The 25,865-nt window shown below is 39.7% G+C and overlaps 1 protein-coding gene across 1 annotated transcript; it reads right to left on the reverse strand.

Moving 5' to 3' along the window:
• Positions 1–7,954: 7,954 nt before the first annotated feature.
• IDH1 (isocitrate dehydrogenase (NADP(+)) 1) lies at positions 7,955–24,096 on the reverse strand. The gene is made up of 10 exons (XM_063099617.1): positions 24,008–24,096; positions 22,864–22,938; positions 20,594–20,731; positions 18,210–18,501; positions 16,094–16,199; positions 14,927–15,104; positions 13,840–13,991; positions 11,088–11,228; positions 10,272–10,434; positions 7,955–8,847 (listed from the first exon to the last, which is right to left on the reverse strand). The coding sequence occupies exons 3-10, from the start codon at positions 20,713–20,715 to the stop codon at positions 8,757–8,759; spliced, it is 1,245 nt and encodes a 414-aa protein (XP_062955687.1). The 5' UTR covers positions 20,716–20,731; positions 22,864–22,938; positions 24,008–24,096; the 3' UTR covers positions 7,955–8,756.
• Between the last annotated feature and the right edge of the window lie 1,769 nt (positions 24,097–25,865).

Genomic DNA, 25,865 nt, shown 5'->3' on the forward strand with positions numbered 1-25,865 from the left:
TGACTAATTTTTTCTTTAACACACATCAGTGATATTTCTGCCAAAAATCCACAACTTGAATCTAATTGAAAACGTCAGACAAACTCAAATTGTGGAACTTCCTACAAAATAACTAGACTGTCCTCTTCAAAAAGGTCAAGGTCTAGAAAGATAAAGAAAGACTGAGGAACTGTTTCAGACCAAAGGAGACTTAACTGGATAACTAAATGCAGTGTATAGTCTTGGACTGGATCCTGCGGGGAAGGGGAGAAGCTGTAAAGATTATTGGAACAGTTGTTAAAATTTAAATAGGAGGCTAGAACATGGATGAGCCTGGAGAAAATTATGCTAAGTGAAACGACCCAGGCGCAGAAAGAGAAATACTGCATGTCCTCATAACTGGGGGCTTGAATGCATAAATAAGCAATAAAGAGAGAAAAAGAAAGAAACAACAATCATAATAATATGCTGAAATTTTAGAAGAAGAGAAAAGAACTCTTACTAGAGGTGGAAAAGGGGAGGGACAGGGAAGGGGGAAGGCTACAACGAGAAATTGGTTAATGGACACAAAGAATGATTACATATTGTAATGATGAATAAGTCAACTATCCTGATCTGACCATCACACGTTGTACACAACTATTGAAATTCTACTTTGTACCCCACATATATGTATAATAAATTATCTTTAAAAAATGAACAAGAGGCTGAACATGGTTGGTTAGAGCACAGCCTTATAACACCAACATCATGGGTTTGGATCCCTGTACTGGCCACCTGCCAAAAAAAAAAAATTGAATAGGGACTGCATTGTATTGTGTTGATGTTACATTTTCTAATTTTGATAATAACATTGTGGTTATATAAGAAAATGTCCTTGTTCTTTTTAGGAAATACACACTGAAGTATTTAGGGATGAAGGGATGAAATAGCTTCAAATTACTCTAAAATGGTTCAGGAAAAAATATTGTGCATGCGTGTGTGTGTGTGTGTGTGTGTGTGTGTGTGTATGTGTGTGTGTGTGTATGTGAAGGGGGGAGAGAGAGAGAGAGAGAGAGAGAAATGATATACCAAATGTGCAGTAGTAAAAATTTCCTCATACTATTCTTAAATTTTTCTGTAAGTTGGAAATGATATAGAAATTAAAAGTTATATGCAATGCTATAAAATCTGCAAAATTCACCTCCTTCAGAGCCTAAGATATCATCCAAATTGCAAATTCTTTGAGTTTCTTGTTCCAGAAGAATTAGCCATTTGGAAGCTATATCCTCTCTGCTGTCAAAATAGGGACCATGAAACAAAAGCTCTAATGTTAGAAAGGTGATAAAGAGTACAAAATTTTTATCCGTGTTGATACAAATATTCAAAGCCTTCATTATTATTTTTTAAGTCCCACATATTTATTTATTTATTTTTAGGGAAAGCTAACTAACTCATTTGATTAGGCATGAATAACATTGATCCTAAAGCCAGTTAGGAAACAAATAAGAAAAAAGCATTACAGGAAAATCACTTTTAAGTAATTAGATAATAATTACCTGAGAAAAATGTTAGTATGCTATACCCACCAATGTGCTATAAACAAATTAAATATCTTGACCCAGTTAAGTATCCCAAGAATGCAAGAATTTTTAAACTTTAAATCTTTTGATGCATTTTATCACTTAATTAAACATTATAAAAACAGAGATGATCAAATTTCACTAGATGCAGAACTTACTATAAATGAAATTCAACACTCTATCTGACCCACATTTCTTTTTTTTAAAAAACATAACAAGGATATGCATATTTATTTTTTCAAATAACAAACATAAACTGAGTAACAGATGAATAACAAAATACTATGTAGAAGGTAGGGCTTCTAATTTTCACAGAAACCGGAGATGTAAAACTTATTAAAATTTATATATTTTATTTTATAATCTCTACAATTATTAGAAATAGCTTTCTAAAGTCTTCCAAAAACATGCAAATATCAAATTAATTTCAACAGAGGAAGATAAATAAACTTTTCAAAGGCAAATTAATTTCAAAGCAAATCAACCAGTCCACTTAATAAAAAGAAATCAAGAACAAAAATTAAATATCTGAGTTTAGCAATATAAATTGCATTAAAAAAATCCATAAAACAGAATGTAAACACAACGGCACTTCAAAAAGTTTGTGGAAAAATAGAATTGAAAGATAATGGAAATCTTTCCATGAACTTTTTTTGGTTGTTTAAATTTTTCCTTTTTTTAAAAAAAATTTAAATTTATTATTAGTATATTCATTTTTACACATTGTGATAGATATTTCTTTATGCCCTTTACCCGACCTGTCACTTCCCAAACCTGCCCCCGACCCCCATCTCTAGTATCCTTAGGTTTGTTCGCCTCTTCTGAAAGTTCAACATATCGTTGTGGTCTTTTCTTTCTTTCTTTCCTTCCTTCCTTCCTTCTTTTCTCCCTCCCCACCCCGACCTTCCTTCCTAGCAGCCAGTTATAAGTGAAAACATGTGGTATTTCTGTTTCTGTGTCTGGCTTATTTCACTTAACATAATTTTCTCCAGACTCATCCATGTTGTTGCAAATGGCAGAATTTCATTCTTTTTTATGGCTGAGTAGTATTCCATTGTGTAGATATACCACATTTTCTTTATCCAGTCATCTGTCAATGGAAAGACTAAGATCATAGAAAATATGTTGTCTTACAACAATAACAGAAGGAAATTTAGAAAACTCACAAATGTGTGGAAATTAAAACACTCTCCTAAATAAACAATGGATAAAAAGAAAAATCACAGGGAAATTAGAGAGTACTTTGAGATAAAGATCAAAGCACAACATATCAAAATTTACAGGATGCAGGGCTTACACAGTGCTTAGAGGAAAATGTATACTTGTAAACATCTATATTAAAAATTTTTCAAAATACTCAAATCAGTAACGTAAACTTCTCTCTCAAGAAAATAGAAAACGTAGAGCAAACTAAACCAAAAGCAAAAATAAGAAATAACAAAGATTACAACACCAATATATGAAATAGGGAATTAAAAAACAATAGAAAAAATCAACAAAACCAGAAGTTGATTCTTTAAAAAGATCAACAAAATTTGCAAACCTTTATCTAGACCGACCAAGAATAAAGAGAGAAGACTGAAATTACTAAAATCAGAAATAAAGTAGGGACGTTATTGCATTGTCACTATGGCTTTTTGTGGTGGTAAGATTTAGTTTCTCTTTCTCGTTTGCATTTTTATTCTACCAGTGGGTTTTGTTCTTTTCTGTGTATTCATGGTAGTGATGATCATTTTTCAGATTCCACATGCAGGACTCCCTTGAGGATTTCTTGTAGGTCTGATTGTGTGGTGGTAAACTCCCACAGCTTTTGTTTGTCTGGAAAATACACAACTTTTCCCTCATTTCTGATGGATAGCCTTGCTGGGCATAGTATTCTTAACTGGAAGTTTTTTTTTCTTTTTAGTATTTTGAATATATCATCCCATTGTCTTCTGGTCTGTAGAATTTTTGTTGAGAAGTGCTGAGAAGTCTGTTGCTAGTTTGGTGGGTGCTCTCTTATAGATGACTTGACACCTTTCTCTTGCTTCTTTTAAGATTCTGTTTTTGACTTTGAGCTTTGCCAGTTTGACTATAATGTGTCTTGGAGAGGATATTTTTGGGTTGAATCTGCTTGGGGATCTTTGAGCCTCCTGGATTTGAAGGTCCATGTCTCTCCCTATATCTGGGAAGTTTTCTGTTATTATTTTGTTGCTTAGGTTTTCTATGCCTTTGCCTTTCTTCTCCCCTTCTGGAACACCCATGATTCAAATGTTTGTGTGCTTCAGGTTGTCTGCTAGCTGTCTTAGATTTGCTTCATTTCTTAAAATTCTTTTTTCCTTTTTTTTTGTCCACCTGGGTTATTTTGAAAAGACTTATCTTCAAGATTAGATATTTTTCTTCTGTTTGTTCTAGTCTGCTGCTTAATCTATCGGTTGTGTTTTTTATTTTGTTGAGTGAATCGTACAGTTCATGAGTCCTGCTACATTCTTTTTTAAGGTATTAATCTCTTTGTAAATTTCCTCCTTCATATCCTGGATTTTTTTTCTCATTTCATTATATTGTCTAACTGAGTCTTCTTGTATCTCAGTGAATTTCCTTAAGATTGGAATTCCTTCTCAGTCATTTCAAGGATTTACTGTTCTACAGGGTCTGGTATTTGAGAATTACTGCATTCTTTTGGTGGTGTCATATTTTCTTGGGTTTTTGTTTTTCTAGTATCTCTATGTTGATGTCAGGTCATCTGGTAGAGCAGTTGCTTCTTCTATTACTCTGGAGTAGGCTTTGAGGAGAGAGATGTCCTCTTCTTTTTCCAGTCTCCACTGATGACTCTTCCTGTGTCAATGCAGTCAGGGTCTGGCAGGCTGCCTGCATGGTGGCAGTGGCTGCTGCTGCAACATCAAGCTGCTTTTTCAACAGCTGTGGTTGTGGTGATGGCTGTTGTGGGCCACCCGTGCAAAAGTAGTGTTTTCAGTGTGCTCTGTTGCCTGCTTCTGGGGGAAGGGGCCTCCAGTGCCCTCAGCTCCTTGCCTAGGACCCTAGCCATGCTCTCTTGCCTGCTTCTGGGCAGAAGGGACTGTGGCCCTCCTTCATTATTATTTTTTATATCAGTTTCCAATCTCCTTCTGAACAGGAAGAGCCAAAACCCTTAATTTTGGGGAAAACTTTATTATTTTATTATATAAATATTCAAATGGGAGAGGTCACTTGCCAGCACCTCAGAAGGATTTTATTTATCAGGCAAGAACACAGGTCCATCCAATGCCATCATTTTGTTCCATGTGATGTTTTCTTCTTCTACCCGAATCTGAAATGTGCAGGTATAGTGGAAAGAGCCCTAGCTTGGCTATATGGATTTCCAAGTTCCAGTCAAAAATGATCACTGATGTAGTTTACAACCTTGATCAAATCTCCTGCCAGTGCCTCAGTTTCCTGCCCATAATACATCGATGACAGATTCTCTACCTGTCATATAGACTGCTATTTGAAGAAAAGGAATAGTGGAATCAAAATAGTTAAAATTTATTAAAAATTTTTAATTCTATGAAAAGTCAATTGTCCAGTAATCTGAAGGGACACTACATTTAACCAGCATGTTGGACATAAGGAACTTTAAATACCTATTTTAGAGAGAGAGAGAGAGAGAGCGATAAATACCTGCGGTCCTTTGGAAGGGAATATCAGCTCCATTTCTAAGTTAATTAACCTCTCTAGGGCCGAGCCGGTGACGCACTCGGGAGAGTGCAGCGACGCTCCCGCCGTGGGTTCGGATCCTATATAGGAATGGCCAGTGCACTCACTGGCTGAGTGCCGGTCACGAAAAAGACAAAAAAACCCCAAAAAACAAACAAACAAAAAAAAAAACCTCTCTAATTTTTCACTTTCTCATTAAAAATCAGTGTATTCAACCAATCACTTAGGATTTGGGTGAGAATTAAATGAAAGAAAGTATGGAAGTATGTAGAAAGAATTAATGTCCCTTTCTCTTCTAATCCCAATGTATCCTATTAAAAAAAAAGAATTTGCAGACATTAATGTTAAAATGAGTCATTGGCATGTCTTTATATTGAGGCAAAGACTAGTTGAAAATGAACTTACCCGCTCACAATGCCACCAAAGCCAGGAGACATAATATTATGGTATGTGTCTTCTATTCTAACTTTTGCTGATCCATATTCTTTTTGTGAACTACAGATTAAATGGGCTATGCAATCTTTTATTAAAATATCTTAAAATCTTTTATAGGAGATGAAAACATTTATTGCCTCTTTCTTGAAGTTTTATTAGTAGTTTTAACTAGAAGCAATGCTTTTTTCTCTGAGTAATCTGGTTGATCTTATATGAATATTGATTTTCTTTCCCAGGAGAGCTCATGTGGTTTGGATCCTAACTTGTCTGGTGAGGGATGAATTATCCCAGCCACATGGGCCTCCTCTGCTTCATGAGGTTGTCCTATCAAGAGGGTTATTCTAGCCTGTGTGCTTGGACTGGGGTGTATCTTCAGAGTGGCGCTGAGGGAAATGGGTTGAATCAGCTCTACCCCACAGGATTCTGAAAAGTTTCATGTTTCCGTGGGTCTTCAAGGGGATTTGTGGTGAGGTGGTGACTCCAAGCTTGCCAGGACGGCAGATCAGAAATAACCAAGAGGTATCTACTCCAACCTGCTCATTTTTAGGCATGAGAGTGCAAAAGCTCAGCAGAACCTCCCTTCCAAAGGTGCTGGGATGTGGACTAGCCTTTCTCTAGGTGTGGAGCCAGAAACTTGGGAAGCTCTTTGACTTGTTCCTCTCCCTCAACCCCCACATCTCCTTGGTCCTACCAAGACCCCTCCATTCCTTATCTCAGGGATCCGTCCCATTCTCTTCTCAGTACCACGGTTCCAGACAAATCTTCATTGCTTCCCATTTAAAGTATTGCAATAATCTCCTAACTGGTCTTCCTTCCTCAATTGTGCCCACTGCTCCCCCAACACCCCACCATGCATTCTTTATAAAAGCTGTCCAGAGTGCTATTTTTAAAAATGAAAACATGATCATGTCCCTTCTTTCTTAAAAGTCTTCATTGGCTCCCTATTAACTTATAAGATGATGCCTAAACTTAGCATGTGCATAGATAGAATCTATTCTCTAATATTTTTTAATTACTCTTTTAGTTCTGTCTTTGATCCTCTTTCCTTTCACTGCAGGATCCACATGTTACTGCCTGTTTATGTATCCATTTCCCCCACAGTAAACCTCTTGAGAGCAGAGAGTTTTTCTTTTTTTCTTTTCTTTTTTTATCTTATTAGCAGTTGGGAGGGAGGGGGTGAGGGGAAAGGGGAAGGAAATGTGATGGAAGAAGGAGGAAGGAGGAGGAGCAGGACTGAGGCCTGTGGCACTTCCCTGGTGGCTTGGTCATTCCTGAGCTGGGTGCAAGTGTCAGGGGGTGTGGCAAAAGTCCTCGCCCCCCCCCCACCTCCCCAGCTTGGGAACCCAGGGTCCTTCTTGCTGTGGCTTTGTGGTTGTCACTGGGCTGGTTGCACATGTTGGGGGGTGTGGCCAATGCCCTTGGCCCCCCACTGTCCTGGCTTGGGAGAGCCCAGGGCGCTTCCTGCAGTGGCTCGGTGGTCGTTGCTGGGATGGTTGCACATGTCAGGTGGGTGTGGCCGAGGGCCCCGGCCATCACCCTTGGGACTGGTTGCAGGTGTCAGGGTGCATGGCTGAGGCCCCTGGCCCTCCCCACTTTCTGGCTTGGTAGCCCAGGCAGGGGACTTCCAGTCTTAGGTGTTATAGGTGTTCTTTGGTGGAATGAGACCTTTACTAGTTAATATCAAACTTTGTCTCTGGTTGTGGGTACTTTGTTTTTTCTTTCAGTTCCGTGTTGGATTATTTGCTGTTTCCACCACTTAAACTCTGTGCTGGAACTAATTTGTTGTCCTTTCCTTACTTCTAAATGGGGGAACTTTCTGTGGGGACCAGTACTTGAGCTGTATGGTTGAGCTAAATTGCTGCTTGCTGCTGATTCCCTAGGGAAGGCTTTTTGTGCAGCTCAGGTTTTAATGGTTGACTTTATAAGTACTTCTGGGTCTAGAGAAATCCGGTGCACCTGGGTTGTGTAGAAACTTTGGTCTGGGCCTGAGTTTTTTCATCAAACTGTACCTCATGCAATTCTATATTCCTGACTAGTCTCCTTTGAGTGGTCCTGTGCTGACTGGGGGGCAGATCAGCTGTTCTTGCTGTGCCCCAGTGTTCCCCTGGTGGGCCCATCTCCCCCACCGCCTGTGCTCCAAACACTGCCCATGGGATAGTTTTCAAATCAAATTCCTGTGGCTAGGAGATAGCATAGTGATTGGCATCTAAGAACACCCAATAAATTAAAAACTTAAACAGTCATTAGCATTTAATTTTAATTAAAATCAACAGTTCATATAGAGAACAGGACTAGAATAGTGTTTAAAATTAATATCAACCTCTGAGAAATCACATTTATATAAAAGAAATGAAACAAGTCAGCAGAAGTCCAAAAAAGGTACAGCTCACATTATTGCACTTGGGTGAAATATGCTACTTAGGGTAGCATAATCCTCAGGCCAGGCCAGGTAGAGGAAGAGACAAAAACAGAGAACAAACCTCCAGGTAGTATTTATTCTAGATTCCAAACTCTCTAGTGGCCTCAAAAATATTCAGCATATTTGAAACATTTGAATGTTTAAGCTCTTTACAAAAATGACTGCAGTGTCTTCAACACATTTTAGTTACATTCATATTGTTTGTTCTAATCACATGCAAGTTCAAGGTACAGCTCTGCTTCACATCATGGGACCTCTGTAACACCAAAACCTCCCAGTGCCAAAGGTCATGGACAAGAGGGAAAGGGAGTGAATTTCTACTTTATACATACTTTAGAGAACAATACTGTGGCTATTGTTTACCGTTCAAGCACTCTTGGGATTTTGGTCATTTATTTCAGAACATGAGAAAAAGTGACAGTGAATATGAATGAGCACTAAAGTCATTTGTAGGCTGCTACTAGAAAATAAAATAAAATTTTTAATAAGTCCCCACCATATTCATGAAGGTGGCAATAACTGTACGTATAAGAAAAAGACTGTAAACTTATAGAAAAGATGAACTCCGGCTGCTAAACAAATTACTAAATCGATTTTGTCTTTACCCTTGAGTGTTATATAGAAAAATGTAAACCTGTGGACCTAGTTACTAAAAAACCCCACTTATCCTCCTAAGACCAGCTATGAACTTAAAGTTTGGCCTGAGCTAGTTTTATCTTCAAGTTTTCTCCAAGTTTGTCCATGAACTCAAATGTATTCAAGTAGTCAGAACGTTGTACACTAATAGGGAGGAAAAAGAAAAGAAGAAAATTTAGTTTGTCTCCAATATGGTAGCAGGTCGAGAAGTCCTAGAAATGCTACGTGAAGCAGTATTCTATTTATTTCTGGAAGAAAACCGATTAATGTTAACAAGCTACAAATCTATGGACAATGTCTGGGCTCAGGGTTCCCAGGGCTGACCCAGGCTCAGGCCTCAGGTCTTTGGGCAGCTGCGATGGAGGCTTATCCACACGTGCATTAAGCTTCTTGCCATGTAGCTTTGGGGATGAAACTATCAAAGAGCTTCAGTTCAGACTAATGCCAGTGAGACCAAAACCATTCCACTTTTTCCTCATTCTTAAAAATAATAAAACCTCTTCGGGATACAGCCACACCTTTATCTACATTCCCACAAACTGCTACATATCCTTAAAAAAACCTTTAATGCTCATTTCTATGTGTTTTACTAAGAAAAACAAAAGACATCAGACTGGCTAACCTAATCCTGCTGATAAGTGCCTATCGAATAGGCTACAAAGATACTGTAATGATAAGAACATTTCAAACACTGTATTCTTGCCGGAAATTTAAGTTAAGAAACAGGTAGTGATTTAGTATATCCTTGTTACTAAAGGATACTGACCCTAACTGAGATCTCTAAGGATACATTGGTGGTGACATAGTATTAGTACTAAATTTTAGTAGTTTGTTTCTTATGATGAATCATAGTAACCAACTTTGACTTTGAGGGACTAATTTGTGGGGATACTGGCTACCATGTTCTCAGAAAAACCCTGGGCAATGTGTGGGCCCTTTAATATGTGACTGATGGTTACAGATAAGATTGGACTTATACTTGTGCTGCTTACTTTTCTCATCTGTAAATTAAAGAAAATAAAGGGGTGGAATAAAATAGCCTCTGAGGCTGGCAGGTTGGCTCAGCTGCTTAGAGCACGGTGTTACAATACCAAGGCGAGAGGTTTGGATCCCTGTACTGGCCAGCCACCAAAAGAAAAAAAAAATGCCCCTGAGGTCCCTTGTTTTCAACTGTCTATAATTTTCTTCTTAAAATTAAACACAACCTTGTCATTCAATGATTGTTAACTAGATCAGGGGTCAGCAAACTACAACCCGGGTCCATGGACCAAATCTAGCCTGCAGCCTGGTGTTGAACATAGAAGTTTCATTGGGTTACTACCATATCCATTTGTTTCCATATCGTCTATGACTACTTTCCTGTTACAACATCAGAAGCAAAGTTGAGTAGCTGTATAGTCTCACAAAACCTAAAATGTTCACTGTCTGACAATTTACAGATAATATCTGCTGACCCCTGAACAGGATGATGAATAGCAATTCATATAATTCCAAAAAGCACTGATGTTTTGAGCCAAGTGAGAATAAGCAGTAATCTGACTAGAGCATTTAGGGCATCTTATACTTACTTGGGTAAACCTTTAATGCAAGCAGCCAGGTCCTTGGTCATAAAGCCAGCCTCAATGGTCTCAATGCAGACTTCTTCCAATGCCTTTGCAAAGAAGTCGAGCTCTTTATTATTATCAAGCTTTGCTCTGTGGGCTAACCCTCTGGTCCAGGCAAAAATGGAAGCTAAAAAAGGAAAAACAAACAAACAAACAAACAAATTAAATCATCCCAGTTATAGGGATTCCCAAATGTTTCACAGTTCTCCAAAGCAGAACAGTTTTTTGTTTAGATGACTGACTTCATTAGGTGCAATCCATATGGGCTAGAAGTTTTAGAAAAGCTGGATATTTTGCCAGACAGAGACTTTAAGAAAGCACATTTTCATGGTGCAGTACTAGTGCTTGAAGCTTGAGGCACTTACTAATTTGAAAAAGAACACAATCTCATCTACCTCTTGTCTGTATTGGTCTCCTCTTTCCAGACTGTGATCTCTTTTTAAAGTGCTGTCCTTGAAACCCTATTGGAAGGATCTGTTCATGTGGCTTTTAGATTTGTAGCCATACGTGACATTTCACTGCACCAGAGTTAAAGGAAAATGCTTGTTGATAACATTCTCCTCTGTAACGTATATTATCCCACAAAATAGAAAAACATACACTGTGTATTTTAAGAAGCGTATTAAAGTAGCTCTTATTGTAGAACAAATCAGCTACTTGGTGATGACTTTGCACATAAAACACTGAGCAGCCAGAGGAATATTTCTGAGTTCCTTTGGAGATTTCCTTTAGATATTACTCTTTGGGCAGAAATCAATGTAGAAGTTAACACCATCTTACCAATGGGATTGGTGGATGTCTCCTGTCCTTTCTGGTACATGCGGTAGTGGCGTGTTACAGTCCCATGGGCAGCCTCTGCCTCTACTGTCTTGCCATCTGGACAAATGAGCACGCTGGTCATCATGCCAAGAGAGCCATAACCTGTAAGTGGCAGGGCATGAGGTATAGGTTCAATTACGTACACAGCACTGAATCTCTCAGAGATGAGAGCAAATGACTTCATCTCGACAGGTCTTGGTAAACAAAGAAACATGAGCACATGAAATCACCAATAATTCTGCTTTTTAGAAACCAGGGCCCCTGCTCTAGATCTCAGAATCAAAGGATCTACAAAGGCTGGACTTTTTCCTCACTTATCTCGGGGGTACCTGCTCCATGATGGAGGGATTAGGGTGCAACTGCCTTTATATCACCCTAGTTCTGTGACTTCATAGCCACAGTGGCTCAGTTTTCTTACCTGCAAAGTGGGAATAATAAAAGCACCTACTTCATGAGTGCTTGTGGGATTTGATGAATACACATGTTAATGAATATCTATGAAAAACATATATGTGCGTATTCCTTAGAATAGGACCAGCCATAGAGAAAGAGCTCAATGTTCTGCTGATGTTACGTGCAGATGTTCTGCTGTTCTGTGGAAATAAACATTAATGAGAGTCATCTTCTGCCCTCAAGCTGCTCATGGCTCGCTGGGACTGGGAAGGAAAGGCAGGTAAATAAGAGAACGGAAAAGAGAAATAAAACAAAAAAAACCCCAAACCAGGAAGGGTTGGATCCAAGAACATCCCACATGCCCTTCCTTCCTCTTTAATTCCTTCAACAAAGCAATTCTTTTCTGTGGTTTCCTATTCAGAGAGCACATTATGACTTTCACACCCATACAATTGATCTTCCTTCTTATATTCACTCTTTTCCACTTAAATTCAAAGAATCCTTTTCTCCATTTTTGCTACCTCCCAAGAGTGGCTGTGAAGTTAATGTAAATTTACATTACGTGGCTACCTTTTATTTTTTATTTTTTGGTCTGAGACTAAGTCAATTGTCTATCATTTTATTTTTTTAGTCATCTTCGAGTACAGTTCGAAATTTCCATGTGGGGCTGGTAGCTCCCTTCTATACTACTGTGTTGATCTGAGGCTTTGTAGATATTCAAATATTTATTTTTTTGGCAGCGGTGGGGGCAGAGAACCAAACCATTGACCTTGGTGTTACAAGGTTGTGCTCTCAAATATTTATTGATTAGAGAAGTTCAGGACTATACCCATAGTGAGTTTCTGTCTATTAATATTATGAGACACTAGCTGGCAACACTGTCAAAACCGAAGACATAAATGAAATGGCGTGAGTCCAAAATAGTTCATGCCTCTAGAGAAAAATGAACGCAAGGCCAGCTCTTCTGCCTTTCATTCTGTTTAGCTGCACTGAGGACATGTTATCTACAGGCTCTGGACAAACAGGTTCCAGGTCTCTTCTGAGTGCACTATTGCATACTGCACTTCAGAGCTCTATTTCAAAGTTCTTTGAACCTCCTTAACTTGACTTTTACACTTGAAATATTTCTCTAGATACTCTCCCCGTTGCCATTTAAAAACAGTAAGGAGCTGGCCAGTTAGCTCAGTTGGTTAGAGCTGTTGCAGCACCAGCGTCATGGGTTTGGATCCCTGGACCAGCCAGTGTCCAAAAACAAAACAAAATTAAACAAAACAACAAACATCAGAATGGTTCTGGGTCCCCTTTCCAGGACTCTGATGACAAGGAATAGTTTTTCTTTTTCACCATGAAGTCACCACAAAGCAATACTCTTTCCTCTGTTGTATTCAATACAAATGATTGATGATTTAGAGAAACAGAAGGAGGGTAAAGAGAGTTGTGTAACTCATTTATCTGACTAAAAGTTATCTTTAACTGAGTTGGTCTACTGATTTTCAAACCGGTAAGAGATGCGTAACTTTTATAAAAGGAAGAAAAAGTAGTACTTCCTGGGGAAAAGTGAACATAATTAACATTAACACAAACATTCATCTGGGGAGATTCAGATTTACATAGCGACTATGGGTACTGAAACTGAAGGGCAATTTGAGGCTCAGGAAATCAAGGAAAGGAGAGTTTCTGTTGATTTGACACTTACCCCTGGTTCCTGGAATTTCTGTGAACAGCTTTGGGCTTATTTGCTCAATACTCTTTTGTTTAAAGCTAAGTAGTAAAACATAGTTGTTTTATACTCCTACAGCACCAGAACAGCCTCCAAGGCAGCAGAAGGGGCATAATTAGACCTATTGCCAGACCAATGAGCTCCTGGAGACACCCACCTCGCCCTTAGTTATTAGATAACCCAGGACCTTCACTTTACTCCTCCTTGCCTGAGTGCCCTGGTTTTTTAGATTCCCACCAGTGGTAAAATAAGGGCAGAGAAAAGGAGCGATTTTCAGATCAGGCAGTTGGGCTACCTGTTGGAGGCTTTAAAGCATCAATTGTGGAAAAAGGTTGAGAGATAAACCGTGGTAACATTTAAGGCTGGAGCCAGGAGTGTCAACCCACTCAGTTACTTTCTGTGTGACCTCGAATAAAGTCACTTCCCAAGTCTGAGCTTAATTTCCTTATCTGTCAGATGAAACAATGCACCTGGATGCTTTAACATTTCTTGATTTGACAACAAAGGGCTATAAAATCCACCTTCCCAAACTGGAGAACTACCATGGAATGACCTAATTGCAACAGGCCTGCATCTCTACTTGGTCTGCTGGCTCCTCACCTTGGGCCACGGAGTCCGACTGCACATCACCATCATAGTTTTTACAGGCCCAAATGAAGCCTCCTTCTGATTTCATGGCTTGGGCCACCATGTCATCAATGAGCCTATGCTCATACCAGATCTTTTGGGCTTCAAATTTGGATTTGTACTGCCTAAGAAACAAGAAAGAAAAGAGAAAAATAAAAAAGGAAATTGGTTTTGTTGGGGACATCATCTGCTTCTCCCAAAGACGGTGCAGGAAGCAGCAGTTTTTAGTAGAAGCACAAACTTGGGACTTCAACAGACATAAGCTCTAATACCTGCTCAGTCATGTTCCAACTAGTCAAATGTAAGAGCAATTGCCCCATCTTGCAGGAAGATATGAGAATTGAGACAGGAAGGAGTGCCAATTACTACTTTACTTTCCAGTTTTCAGTATACTACTGATCAGATTCTTGAGAATCAGCTTATTTTAAGGATTGATATCATTCAGGATATCTGCTTGATATCATTCAGGAAACTAGATATATTACAGAACAGTTTCTAGGATGGGTGCTGATGAGTAGTGTAAAGAGGTATCAAACTGCTTCAGGAGTAATTTCCCTTCTAAAATCCAAGCTCTGGCCTGACACTTGCATCTGAAAGGGAGTTATCCCATCTTAAAAGTTAACACATGCTCACCTCACGTATTGCGGAATCCCAAGTTGTTATGAATGTAGACTTCAGGTGAAATGACTGCACTAAAGCAGAGTTTTAACTTGTAACAATGGTCTTCAGAAAGAATGGAAATGGGCTTGACTCAGACAATCACACACTTGAAAAATCAGAACTTTCTATCACTAACAGGTGCTCTTATTTAAACATTAAACAATCCTGGCTCTGAAAAAAATGAATATGGGGCTCTTAATTGAGGACATGTTTACCTTCTAAAAGCAACTCAGAATGGTTTCACTCCTGTTAAATTTCAGTTTTGTCATTATCTTTAGAGATAGTGGTGACTTTCACTTGATTTGTCCCAGAATCAAAAAGATAAGGAGTTGCAAATTCTATACCATGAATACCAGTTTACTTGAGAAAAAAGAAAAAGAAAAAAATAAGTTATAGTTACTTCTCATATATCTCCTGAAAGATGTCTTTAAAACGTCCATCATATTTCTTCAGAATAGTGTTTTTGGTGCTCATATACAAAGGCCAGCCTTTAGTCAGAGCCATTTGGAAGGAACTGTGTGCAAAATCTTTGATTGACTTATCTTCGTTGTACATCCCCATGGCAACACCACCACCTTCTGTGGGGGGAAACCGATGAGAGGAAAAAAGGAGAAAAATAAATGGAGCATAGCTGTAACAAGGCTGAAGTCATCCACGACAACCAAAGAACCCAGTTCTCAGCTCCCACATCTGGTATCAGACTTGGAAAATCCCAGGCACGCTTTCGACCTGAATATTCCAAGAATCCTGAGGCACGTGATAGGAGGACAGTCAGTTCTGGGTCAGGACATTCTAACTTGTTTTGGAAGGACAACAGAAATAAGAAAAACATATGGTCTTTAGGATCCCGAAGATACAGAAATACTAAAAACTAGATAGAACTACATTCTATTAAAATGATATTATTTGGAAGAGGCAAGAAAAACAAAAGCTAGGTAAGTGTTAGGTTTTCTGTTTGTGTGAGTGCTTTCAACAACTTCAATAGTGGAGAGAAAAGGGCCTGCTTATTATTTCAACAATTTTGGGTGGGACTTGCCATACTGGAAGTAGCAGGGTGGCTGGGGAGGAAAAGGTAGAAAGTAAATGTTCCTCCTTCACAGGATACATATCCAGAAGGGCAAGAAGAAAATTTCAGCAAATATATAATGCAACTATTTCCAAATACAAACCCTACCAGAGCAAAGGGCAGGATTACATGACAGGTGATTTGGGGTTATCAATGTTTAATTTATATAATCAGTGCATAACAGATTACTGTCAACCTTCTCTCTGTGTTTTAAGACAAATGTATCATTTTCTTAAATGCATTTTAAGAAAATGCATCGTCTTTGCCTATATGCATTTCCAATTAAGTGGCTAACCCCTTTGTGCTTTTATCCATGCCACGGGAAGGCATGGAAGCCAAAATTACTTTTTTATGTTAGATTTTGGGTTCTGCAGAAATGTTGTAGATTCAGGTTGTGTTTTTAGGCAGTCACACAACTAACTTTAAGACACCAGTGATAATGTTGTCTAAATGATTTATTAAAAAGTTAAAAGATATAGCTTATGATAGACTCATACATACCTTCAAAGTTGTGTAACACGTATGTCACCTTTTGGGTTCCATCACTTGGCGTGTAGGTTATCTCTACTTTTCCAGGCCCAGGAACAACAAAATCAGTGGCTCTGTACTGTGAAGGGGGGACAAAGGTATAAAGAAAAATACTATAACAGGAATTAAAAGGAAAAAAATCATAGAATATAGAGCTGGAAGACACTTAGACAAACAGGGCGGTGTATCTCAACCCTGTTTTTTTCCCTTTAACCTTCTTTTCTTTTAAGAGTTGGGAATGAAGAGGTCCAGAGAGGAGTTCCCAAAGCTAGGTAGTGGTAGTTCACATTAAAAATCAATAAATAATTATAGGTGCCTACCATGAACAGGACAGTTTTCTGATCACCAATATGGGGTGGACAGAAAGTAACATAAGTCACCTTCCCTTAGGAAGTTTACGTAAGTGAGAAGCATTCGATTCTTACAACAATCTTAAAAGGAAGGAACTGTTATGTAGTGGACTTGAGATCTGCTCCTTACTTAAACCTTTAGGGCTTTGTCTCTCCATGGTTATCATTTGTTTCTAACACTAGGCCCAGGACTTGTCCATGTGAAGCAATTATTCCAGAAGCAGCTGCAACAGGATGATGACCCTTAGGAAAGAACTGTTCAAGGATCACCACCTCCCTTATGGGCCTGAGCTACTCTAGTGAAAAAATGTGCCCAGCACACACAATGGGAGTCCACAAGTCTTTGCTGCATTGTACCTTCTTCAATGACTTGGATTAGAATATTTGCAGAGTCAGGTACCAGCAGGTGCCAGCCACAGTAATTGTTTACAGTAACATTAATGACAGTTGATAAAATAGCAGTCAGATAACTAAGATTAAATATCTACTCTATGCAGAACACTTCTGACATATAAAGTCCTTCGCTATGGGTGGTAATTTATTCCCATTTCTCAAAAGGAAGAAACCGAGGCAGCAAAGCACCATCAATATTTTGTACAGGTTTATGCACATTTGAACAGTCAGTGAATTAACATGAGGTTTGGAATTTTCAATCTGAACTTTAATAAACAGAATGGCCTGCTTCCAAATGACTGACGTCAAAATCATAAAAAACAAAACAAAACAAAACAAAAGACATGACTGAACTGGTTAAGAACTTAGGGTGGTATTCCCAGGATTAGTGAGTTTGTACCACTGCCAATTACATTCCCTTGCCTGGGGCTTTTGGAAGGTATCTGTGAAGGGACTTCAAGATGAAGGGACAGTTTGAGTCACAGGGTGGAGCAATGTTAACTGACCCCTCAAGTAATGAGTTGGTGACCCTTTGCCCAGGAACCGAGAGCCATCTACCCTAGCCACACTGTTTTCAAAGATTTCAGCATCATAGATTCCCAATATTAAGGTTCTCTTAAGACATAAGCTACTTTCTATTAAAGTCTGAAACCTGTTTCAACTCAGAATTTGGACTTTGTTTAGCTGGCAGTTTTTCTGCTTAATTTGGCAATGAGCCTACTTGTACAGAAGTATAGGAACTACATTTTTTTCCTAAGTAGGAAGGAATGCTTTAATGAGACTGAATCAGTTTTTCTTTTATGTATGAAGTGATCGTGTTTAATATAATCTTTGGTGGTTCTCAACCCTGTTTGCACATTAGGAATCACCTAGGGAGCTTTAAAATGCCTGAACTGCAAGGATATCAGATTTCAACTGGTATAGGGTAGGACTCAGGCACTGGAATTAAAACAAACAAAAAAAGCAAAACAGAACAAAACCACCCAAAAAACTGCAAAGGGATCCTATTGTGCAGCCTGGGTTGAGATCCACTGAGCTGGTTGGACCATACGAAATTACCAAAACAAAAATGACAATATCCTATGGTATAACCTAATATAAGGATAAAGGAAGAAAAATATGATTGAAAAAGTCATACATGTTGAAATGGGTGCCTAACTGTAAGTTTATCTGTATTTACCTCTGTATAAAGTGTGTAAATATAGCTATAGACATATGCATTTCTTAATTTTGCACCTTGCTTAATGGGTGTAGACACCAAAAGATAAGAATAAGGCACATAAAATTAGAACTTATGGGCCATCTAAAAAGAATATGGAAAATCAAACTATGCCAAAATGACTTACCTGATCCCCATAAGCATGACGACCTATGATGATGGGCTTTATCCATCCACTCACAAGCCGGGGTATATTTTTGCAGATAATAGCTTCCCTAAAGACAGTGCCACCCAGAATATTTCGGATAGTTCCATTTGGTGATTTCCACATTTGTTTCAACTTAAACTCCTCCACCCTCTTCTCATCGGGGGTGATAGTAGCACACTTGACACCAACATTGTATTTCTTTATAGCTTCTGCAGCATCCTTGGTGACCTGATCATTGGTCGCATCACGATTCTCTATGCCTAAGTCATAGCTTGGGAAGGAAAAATCATAAGTGTAAGTTTTCAGACAAACTGATAGGTTATAACCTATGACCACAGAAATGGCATGCAGGGCATGCCGCGCAGAAAGTGAAGGCTCCAATACACCTACATATGCCAAGTCTTAGCATTTGCACCTGCTAAACGCAGAAGACGGCTGCCAATTAAAAAAGGAACTAAGAGAAACTGGACTGCTGGGCCATGCCTCCCTGTATTGTAATGGGAAGCTGTCTATCAGGAAGTGAATGGAAACTATCCAACTCTGCCTGCTTTTCACCATATAGAAGCAACCCTTTGGCCTGGTTTCCCTCCATATAATCTGCATACAAATATAAGCCTAGGCACAACCTTGTTTTCCCCTTAGTAAATATTGTGCTTTAAAACTAAAAGGGAGAGCAGCTGGTTAGAGCCCTGTGTTCTAACACCAAGGTCATGGGATCTGTACTGGATAGCTGCCCCCCAAAATAAATAAATAAATAAAGGGGGGAGGGTTTAAAGGTTTTTTTTGTATTTTGGCATTAAAGTGGTGGGAGGTATATAGATACAATAGTCAGTGCCCAAAATACTAATGACTTTTTCATTCATGCTAGTTAGTCATAAGGTGAACTTTTCCCTAATTCTTGGGCAAGTCTCTTTGTTCTGGAAACAAGCCTGCAGTTTATTGGATAAGTAATGGTGTATTAACCACCAACACCCAGATTGCAGGTCATTCAGAGCTGAAAGAATGTTGGTTGTCCATGGAGCATAGAAAATGACTGCAAGGCTTTATTTAAAGTATATAATAGTTTGTCTAAAGGAGATAAAACAAAATAAAGTAGTAATTTATTTTGTTCTCCAAGGCTTTAAAGAAAAGTTTTTCATCTCTTGAAACGTGCTGAACCACTAAGCCTCTAGATTTTTCTTTTTAGTTCTTTTATTTTCCTTTCCTTAGATATCCCAACTCATGATGCAAACTTACTCTGCAGCTACTGACTCTTTTCCTCCTAGGTGTAATGACTCTCTTTTAGAACTCCTAATGCCTCTAGGCTAAAAAGTATCAAAGCATACTGGCAAGAACCTGAAAGTTCACCTACTGTCAGGTAAAGTTCTGATATAGGAGAGAGTTCTTAAAATGTTTCTTTAACCTACTTGGAAGATGTTTTTGTGCTTCATTTCCTAATGTTTGGTCCACCTCTGCAGATATTTACATATCACAGTTGCACAATAGAGACATCAGCAGCAGCTAAGGTTTAGAACAATGAAAAAGGGTGTCCAATGACACCATGTGAATTAAATGTCTACACCAAATAACAGGTCCTCAAGACACATCCTGATGTATAATTCTGGGTTGAGGCAAACACACTGATAATTGCCAGTAGTTTGGCTGAAATGTGTTGCTGAACATTTTATCATGCCAATCTTCAGCCACTTCACCCTTTTAAAAATTCTGTCTTTACCTAGCTCAAATGTACAAAGAACATGAGCAAATTTCTGGAAAACACAGGAAAAAAAATAAGAGAATTACATAGAGACTTTCACATCTGCTCCCAAACACTTTAAACATAGGGCAAAGGGAGACATATAAGGGAACTTCTGCTGGAAGAAGGGGGTTCAATTAAGTAACTTCAAGGGTCTCTCTGTGTTACAAAATTGTATGAAAAAGGCAAAAGGCAAGGAATGAAAAGAAAAAAAGGCCCATTAACTAAGTAGTGACAGAAAATTGAACTTGAAAGAACAAAATTGTGTTAACTATATTGAGTTTACTGTTTCTTACATCCTCTATTATTTTCCATTCCACAAATAATACATTGTGCTATTCTTGGCTACTGATTTATTATAAATAAAACCTTCATAGGAAACAGAGGGTTAGAAAGACCTGAAAATCACTTTGCTCCTTTTATAATTCTCAACTTCTAAATAATGATAAATCTAGTTTTCCTAGCAGTGTGTTTATATTAAAAGAGAAGATTTATCTGGATACAGTTAGGCTTAAAAAAAGCTTTATTTACAAAACACAGCTACATCTATGTAAAAAAGCTAACTGCACCTTGAAATAGCTTAGATTATGCTTTCTAAGGTTGCTATACAGAAGGATAATTCATTTACCTATGCAGATCCAATTCCACATAGGGAAAAATGAGTTTTTCTTTAATTAATTCCCAAATGATTCGTGTCATTTCATCTCCTTGCATCTCTACCACAGAACCGCCATGGATTTTTTTGGACATTTTGACTTCAATAAAGCTAAAAGGAAAAACAGATAAGATATAATGCCTTGTCATTTATTCATTATAAAATAGAAATGAAATATAAAATATCTGATGACTACTAAAAGAACAATTCATAATAGCACAATTGCATAAAAAGTTAGTAATAACAATTACATTTACCATTGGAACTGAGCAATTTCTGAATAAAGCATTGTGTTATATATTTCACATGTGGTTCCTTGCTGGAACGTGGGTAGAGCCTGACCCTGTAACATGCCCTTAATAATGCAATCATTATTCTTGAGTATTGGTTTGTCTTAATGAAATGAGATTGTTTCCACAATATCATGTTTCTTTGAACAATTTTGTCCAACTCCTCATTTTACTGGACCCTCAAGATGAGCAGAATGACGAATGCTAATATTTCCTCTCCTTTAGGAGGCTATTTTTGGTTAAAATAACCACCCATGAGGAGATTCAACTTGTTCTTGTGACCTATATTCAGAGAAACTTTAAATCTAAAAGTGAAAGATGAATTCCTGGTAGAAGAACGCTTTCCTAGAGATGACACAGACAGTGGAGACGTGGAACTAAATACAAAAGCGATTTCTCAATTAGAGAAATGTGTATATTTCTGCACCACTGCCCAGGACCCAAGCCTGTCCCTGCCATGTTCTTCAGTATCCCAACTCCTGGACTGTTCCTCTGGCTGTTCACAGGCAAGGGTAAGTCGCTAGTGGGTGAGAGATAGGGAAGCAGCATTGTTCCAGGAAGCGACCTCACTTTAAGGAGTTGGGTTTGGGGGTAGTAAATACAAACCAGTCTGATTCCCAGAAAGGGCAAGGGTGGAACCTTTGGAAGAAGTAAAACTGAGGCTCCAAGGAAGGCCATGCCCTGTGCTTTTTCCAGGAGAGGCTGAGGAGGTCCTGAGCCTGCTAAAAGTATCTGTTCCTTCTCATGATGTTCCAACAGAAATACTGTTTTGCTTCCAGCAACACAACAGCAAATTGCTTTTATTCCTTTAAGTTTATAGCTTAAGGACTGGAAAAGTCAGAACTGAGTTTTAAAAAAATTATTAGGTAAGAGATCTTAAACAGTCTTTCTTGAAAAGTTGAGCTAAAGCAATTTGGCCTTTAAATTAAAAATGTAATGATTAGTAAACAGTAAGCCTCAGTTTCTTGTGGGAAACCGGGATATATGCCCAACTCCCAGGCCCATATTCACTTCCCAAACTTGCAATTCTAGAATCCTGCTTGCTAGTGTTTAGGAGGTTCCCTAGACCATTACCTGGGAACCTTCCAGAGCTCAACTAGAATAAAACAAATGAACAAACTGGTGTGGATGAATTATTCCCATCTGTAATTTCAAGTATAATTTATAGCACAGCTTAAAGTATATGAATCAGTCTTGCTTGAACCCACCATTACACCTGTCCTTGTTTTAACATGAAACAAAACAAAAGAAAGGCAGCAAACTCATCTTGGAATCAACACTATATTTTCCTGGTCATGTTCCTATAGAGTATTATGCAATGGTTATGACTTGGCTATTCTTCCTTGATGGCACAGTTAATACAAGGTCATACACTGTACTTAAAGTATCAGGACTGAGTGACAGAATTTTTTTTACTTTATTATTTCCTTCCCAGTTAAAGCAAACATATTCTCTGCTATATTCTTTCTATATCTCATAATACATAACTGAAACATTTCAGGTTTTCCTCACACTATATGTTTCCACCCCAATTTCAACTTAAGGGAGGACTGTTCTAAGCCCAACAATTATCAATCCATTTAGTCTGAAAGCAGTTGAATTTCAAACTCTTCTCATAGTTGTGCAATTCCAGAAAATAAACCTGGACTAATAATACACAGCAGTTAAAGAAAAAAGAGCAGCTTACCATATTTAATTTTATTTCATCAACCCTAAGTTTTTAGCTAGCTTTTTTGTTTTTAGCTGACTTCATAAACTGCAATGATTTCTAGGCAAAAATAGTCTCTTGCAGAGAATATACTGGATTAAAAGAAACAAGGAAGCAGTTGCAATTTATTATTGAAAAAGTTCCTGACACATTCACTGGAGCCTAGGCTTGCCCCCAAGACCAATTAAAGGCAGTACAGCATCGCCACATCAAAATACAGAAGAGGGGAAATTGTTAATTCTCACCTTCAACAGTGAATCGATTTCTAATCACTCCAACTCCCCTTAATCTTGCAGATTCAACTGAATGCAGTTTATCTCCTAAAACAAAACAAAACCAAAACAGGAAATAGAAAGTCAACATACAAAACACCCCTGTCAGGAGGCTTTAGCTGTTTTTAATACTGGCCAGACAACCCAGTTTATCAAGTTTAAGGTACAGTGCTGACTTTCCAGAGGGGCAAAGGGCAGTTTTAGGTCCTCAGGCTCTTTCTAAATAAAGGTCATGGGAACACAAGTATCTCTGCGTGCCGTGCACAACCCAGGAGGGTGAGTCCGAGGGCGTGTCTCTGGTTCGTAGCCCGTTAGCGGGTCTTGCGGTTTGCACTGCCTTGGGAGACGCTGTGACCAGCAGGCTCTTCGCCTGCGGACGGTCCTTGTGGCCGTTGTGCAAGAGGACTGCAACCGAAGCAGTCTCGGTTCCTCCTACCAGGTCTCCACGCTCTCCCCTTCCCTCTCTGGTGCCAGGACCTTTAAACCACAGGCTCCGGGAGCTGGCGGGGGAACGTCTCTCCCAGAACTCGACATTCCGGCGCAGGCAGGGGTGTCTCTCCAACCCCTCCCACACCCCGGGTGGCCTCGCGAAGCCCCTTTGACAGCCACCGGAGTTTCGCCCCCTGGCGGACGCTTCTCCTCGGCTTCACCGCCAATCCCCGCCGCCTGAGTTCGCGGTGCACGCCCAGCTCCTCCGTTACGCCCTTCTTTGCCTCCAACTCCCCTCTTGACGCACGTTTTCTTCCTCTTACATCCAAGACTTAATCTACGCGTCCTTGCAACCTCTCACCGCTCGACTTTCCTCTCCACGTGCAGAACTGGCCTTCCACTCGTCACTGCATCCAACTTCCCCGCCGCCCAATTTCTCCCTCCCGTGCCGAAGGGCAGATCTTCTGTACATCCAGGCATCCAGCACCTCCACCCTCCCCATTTCTCTTTCCCACGCCCAATACCTGGATTTGTTCCTTTCCTTGCGTCGAGGCCTCGCCGCTAATTCCTCCCTCTATCCCCAAGATCTAAGCTTTCTTCCTTCCCCCATCCCAGCCGTCTGCGGAATTAGATCCTCCCCCAACAGCCAGAGCCAGTGCCAAGGCGGTCCCCCGGAGCCCGAGGTTACCTGCTGGGGAAGGTACGCTGGCGAGGAGCCGGGGAAGCCACAGCCACTCACGCGCACACTCAGACAGTCCCAACTGGGCCCCAGCTGTTTCGGCCTCTGACACCGCCTCCGCAGCAAGCCGGGGGCCAGAGGGCGGGCCAAGCCTTTCTCTCCCAGGCTTTTGTCCCCTCCCAGGCCCCGCCCCCTCAGCCCACTTCCCGGAGCCCCGCCCCCGCCGCACCGCCAATTGCCACCTCCTCCCGGGTGGGCGCGGCCAGGGACGGGGGGCGGGGTCAGGGACGTGGGGGCGGGGTCCACGGGGCAGCTTACCCTGCCTCGCGGTGGGGGAAGGGGCTGCCGCGCCGCCGTGAGGCCGCCGGGACTGCCTGCAGTGGAGGACGCGTGCGCCACCTGCAGGCCCAAGAGCGGGGCGCGTCGGGGCTCCGGTACCCCGGGCTTTGTAACAACCTAGGGCACCGGGGAGTGAGTTTTTAGGTCGGCACTAAAAGCAAACGGAGGACAGAGCGTCCCAGACGGTGGCAGCTCGGTCGGTCCCCTTCCTCGCGAGCCCGAAACGTGCCTTAGGCAGCAGGAGGGGTATTCCAGACGACCGTGGGGTCGCTTTGGGGCCTCTAGACGCTGCTAGAATGCAAAGGATGGAACACTTACACAAGCAGGCATGCCACAGTAAATAATTAGTCACTACCAGTAAGTAGGTCTTTAGGGCTTCTGTACCTACAATTACAATTGCTACTACATGCTATAAATCAACCCCATTCGTCATTTGCTTTAGAAGATAATGAAGGGGATTTTTATCTAGATTCCGATGAAGCTGGGCTAGAGATGTTAAAAGTAGATTTAAAAAAAAAATCCTGTCTCCTCCCGAAAATTAATTTGTGTGTATTCCTTACTCCCAAAAACATAAAAAAGAGAATATTTAAATGGTGATTTGTTGGATAATAGCATGCTTGCATATCGCTGCCCAGGATTCAGTACTCTAAAATTTACTTTTAAAAATGATCTGTAGCATTGGATTGTTACATTACTCTTTGAAAATAAACTGATATGCAGGGCACTAGTCAAGGTGCATTTTGGACGCTAGAGGGCACTGGTATTTTTCCCAAGAGAGAAGGAAGAAAACATATTCTGGGTTTTTGTGGTGAATTAACAGATATTAGCAGCCATCTCTATTTATTCCTGTAGAAATGATTAGAGAGGTGTATGAGCTTATATTTTCATCTCGAATCTCAGGCCCTAAGTCACCTTATTATATCAGGTTCACATTATTTATTACCCCTTGATCACTACTAAAAGTAAACATTCGGGGCTAGCTGGTTAGCTCAGTTGGTTGGTTACAGTGCAGCCTTTTAAAACCAAGGTCAAAGGCTGGGGTCAGCTGCCAAATGGCCATAATGGCCAGCTGCCAAAAATAATATTAATAAATAAAAGTAAGCATATGTACCCATTTTTTGTTCCAGAAAGGATCTAGGGCAGCCTTCAAGACACATAAAATATAGCACAATAAAAAGTATTGGTTATAGGTGAGGAAAATGAGGTAAAAAGAGAATTAATATAAACTATTGTAAAGAACTTGCACTAGATATGATGTACAGAAGAAAAAAATATTATACAGAACCAAGATAAGTTTAATACAAAACATATTCCATCAAATCTGAACACTTGTTAGGGATGGGCTGCAAATTTGGCTCTAAGCCAATGTGGTAGGATTTGTGGCACTTATGGGAGTCTCAGCATCTAAAACAGTGTTTCCTAAGTCAGTGATACAGGAACTTCTTTTTCTTTGAAAAAAATTTTTTTGTAGATTTCTAGAATTGACTTATATTAAAATATTACTAAATGTATATATGTGTAAAACTAG

The sequence above is a fragment of the Cynocephalus volans genome, chromosome 1 (genome assembly GCF_027409185.1).
Source record: "Cynocephalus volans isolate mCynVol1 chromosome 1, mCynVol1.pri, whole genome shotgun sequence".
Taxonomy (NCBI): domain Eukaryota; kingdom Metazoa; phylum Chordata; class Mammalia; order Dermoptera; family Cynocephalidae; genus Cynocephalus; species Cynocephalus volans.

Excerpts from the sequence above, each read along its gene's own strand:
- IDH1 (XM_063099617.1), bottom strand. The coding sequence starts at position 20,715 with ATGTCCAAAAAAATCCATGGCGGTTCTGTGGTAGAGATGCAAGGAGAT. Across the intron at positions 18,502-20,593 it reads GTGGAATTGGATCTGCATAG|CTATGACTTAGGCATAGAGA; the intron begins GTAAATGAATTA and ends TTCCTTCCCAAG. Across the intron at positions 16,200-18,209 it reads GTCATGCTTATGGGGATCAG|TACAGAGCCACTGATTTTGT; the intron begins GTAAGTCATTTT and ends CCCCCTTCACAG.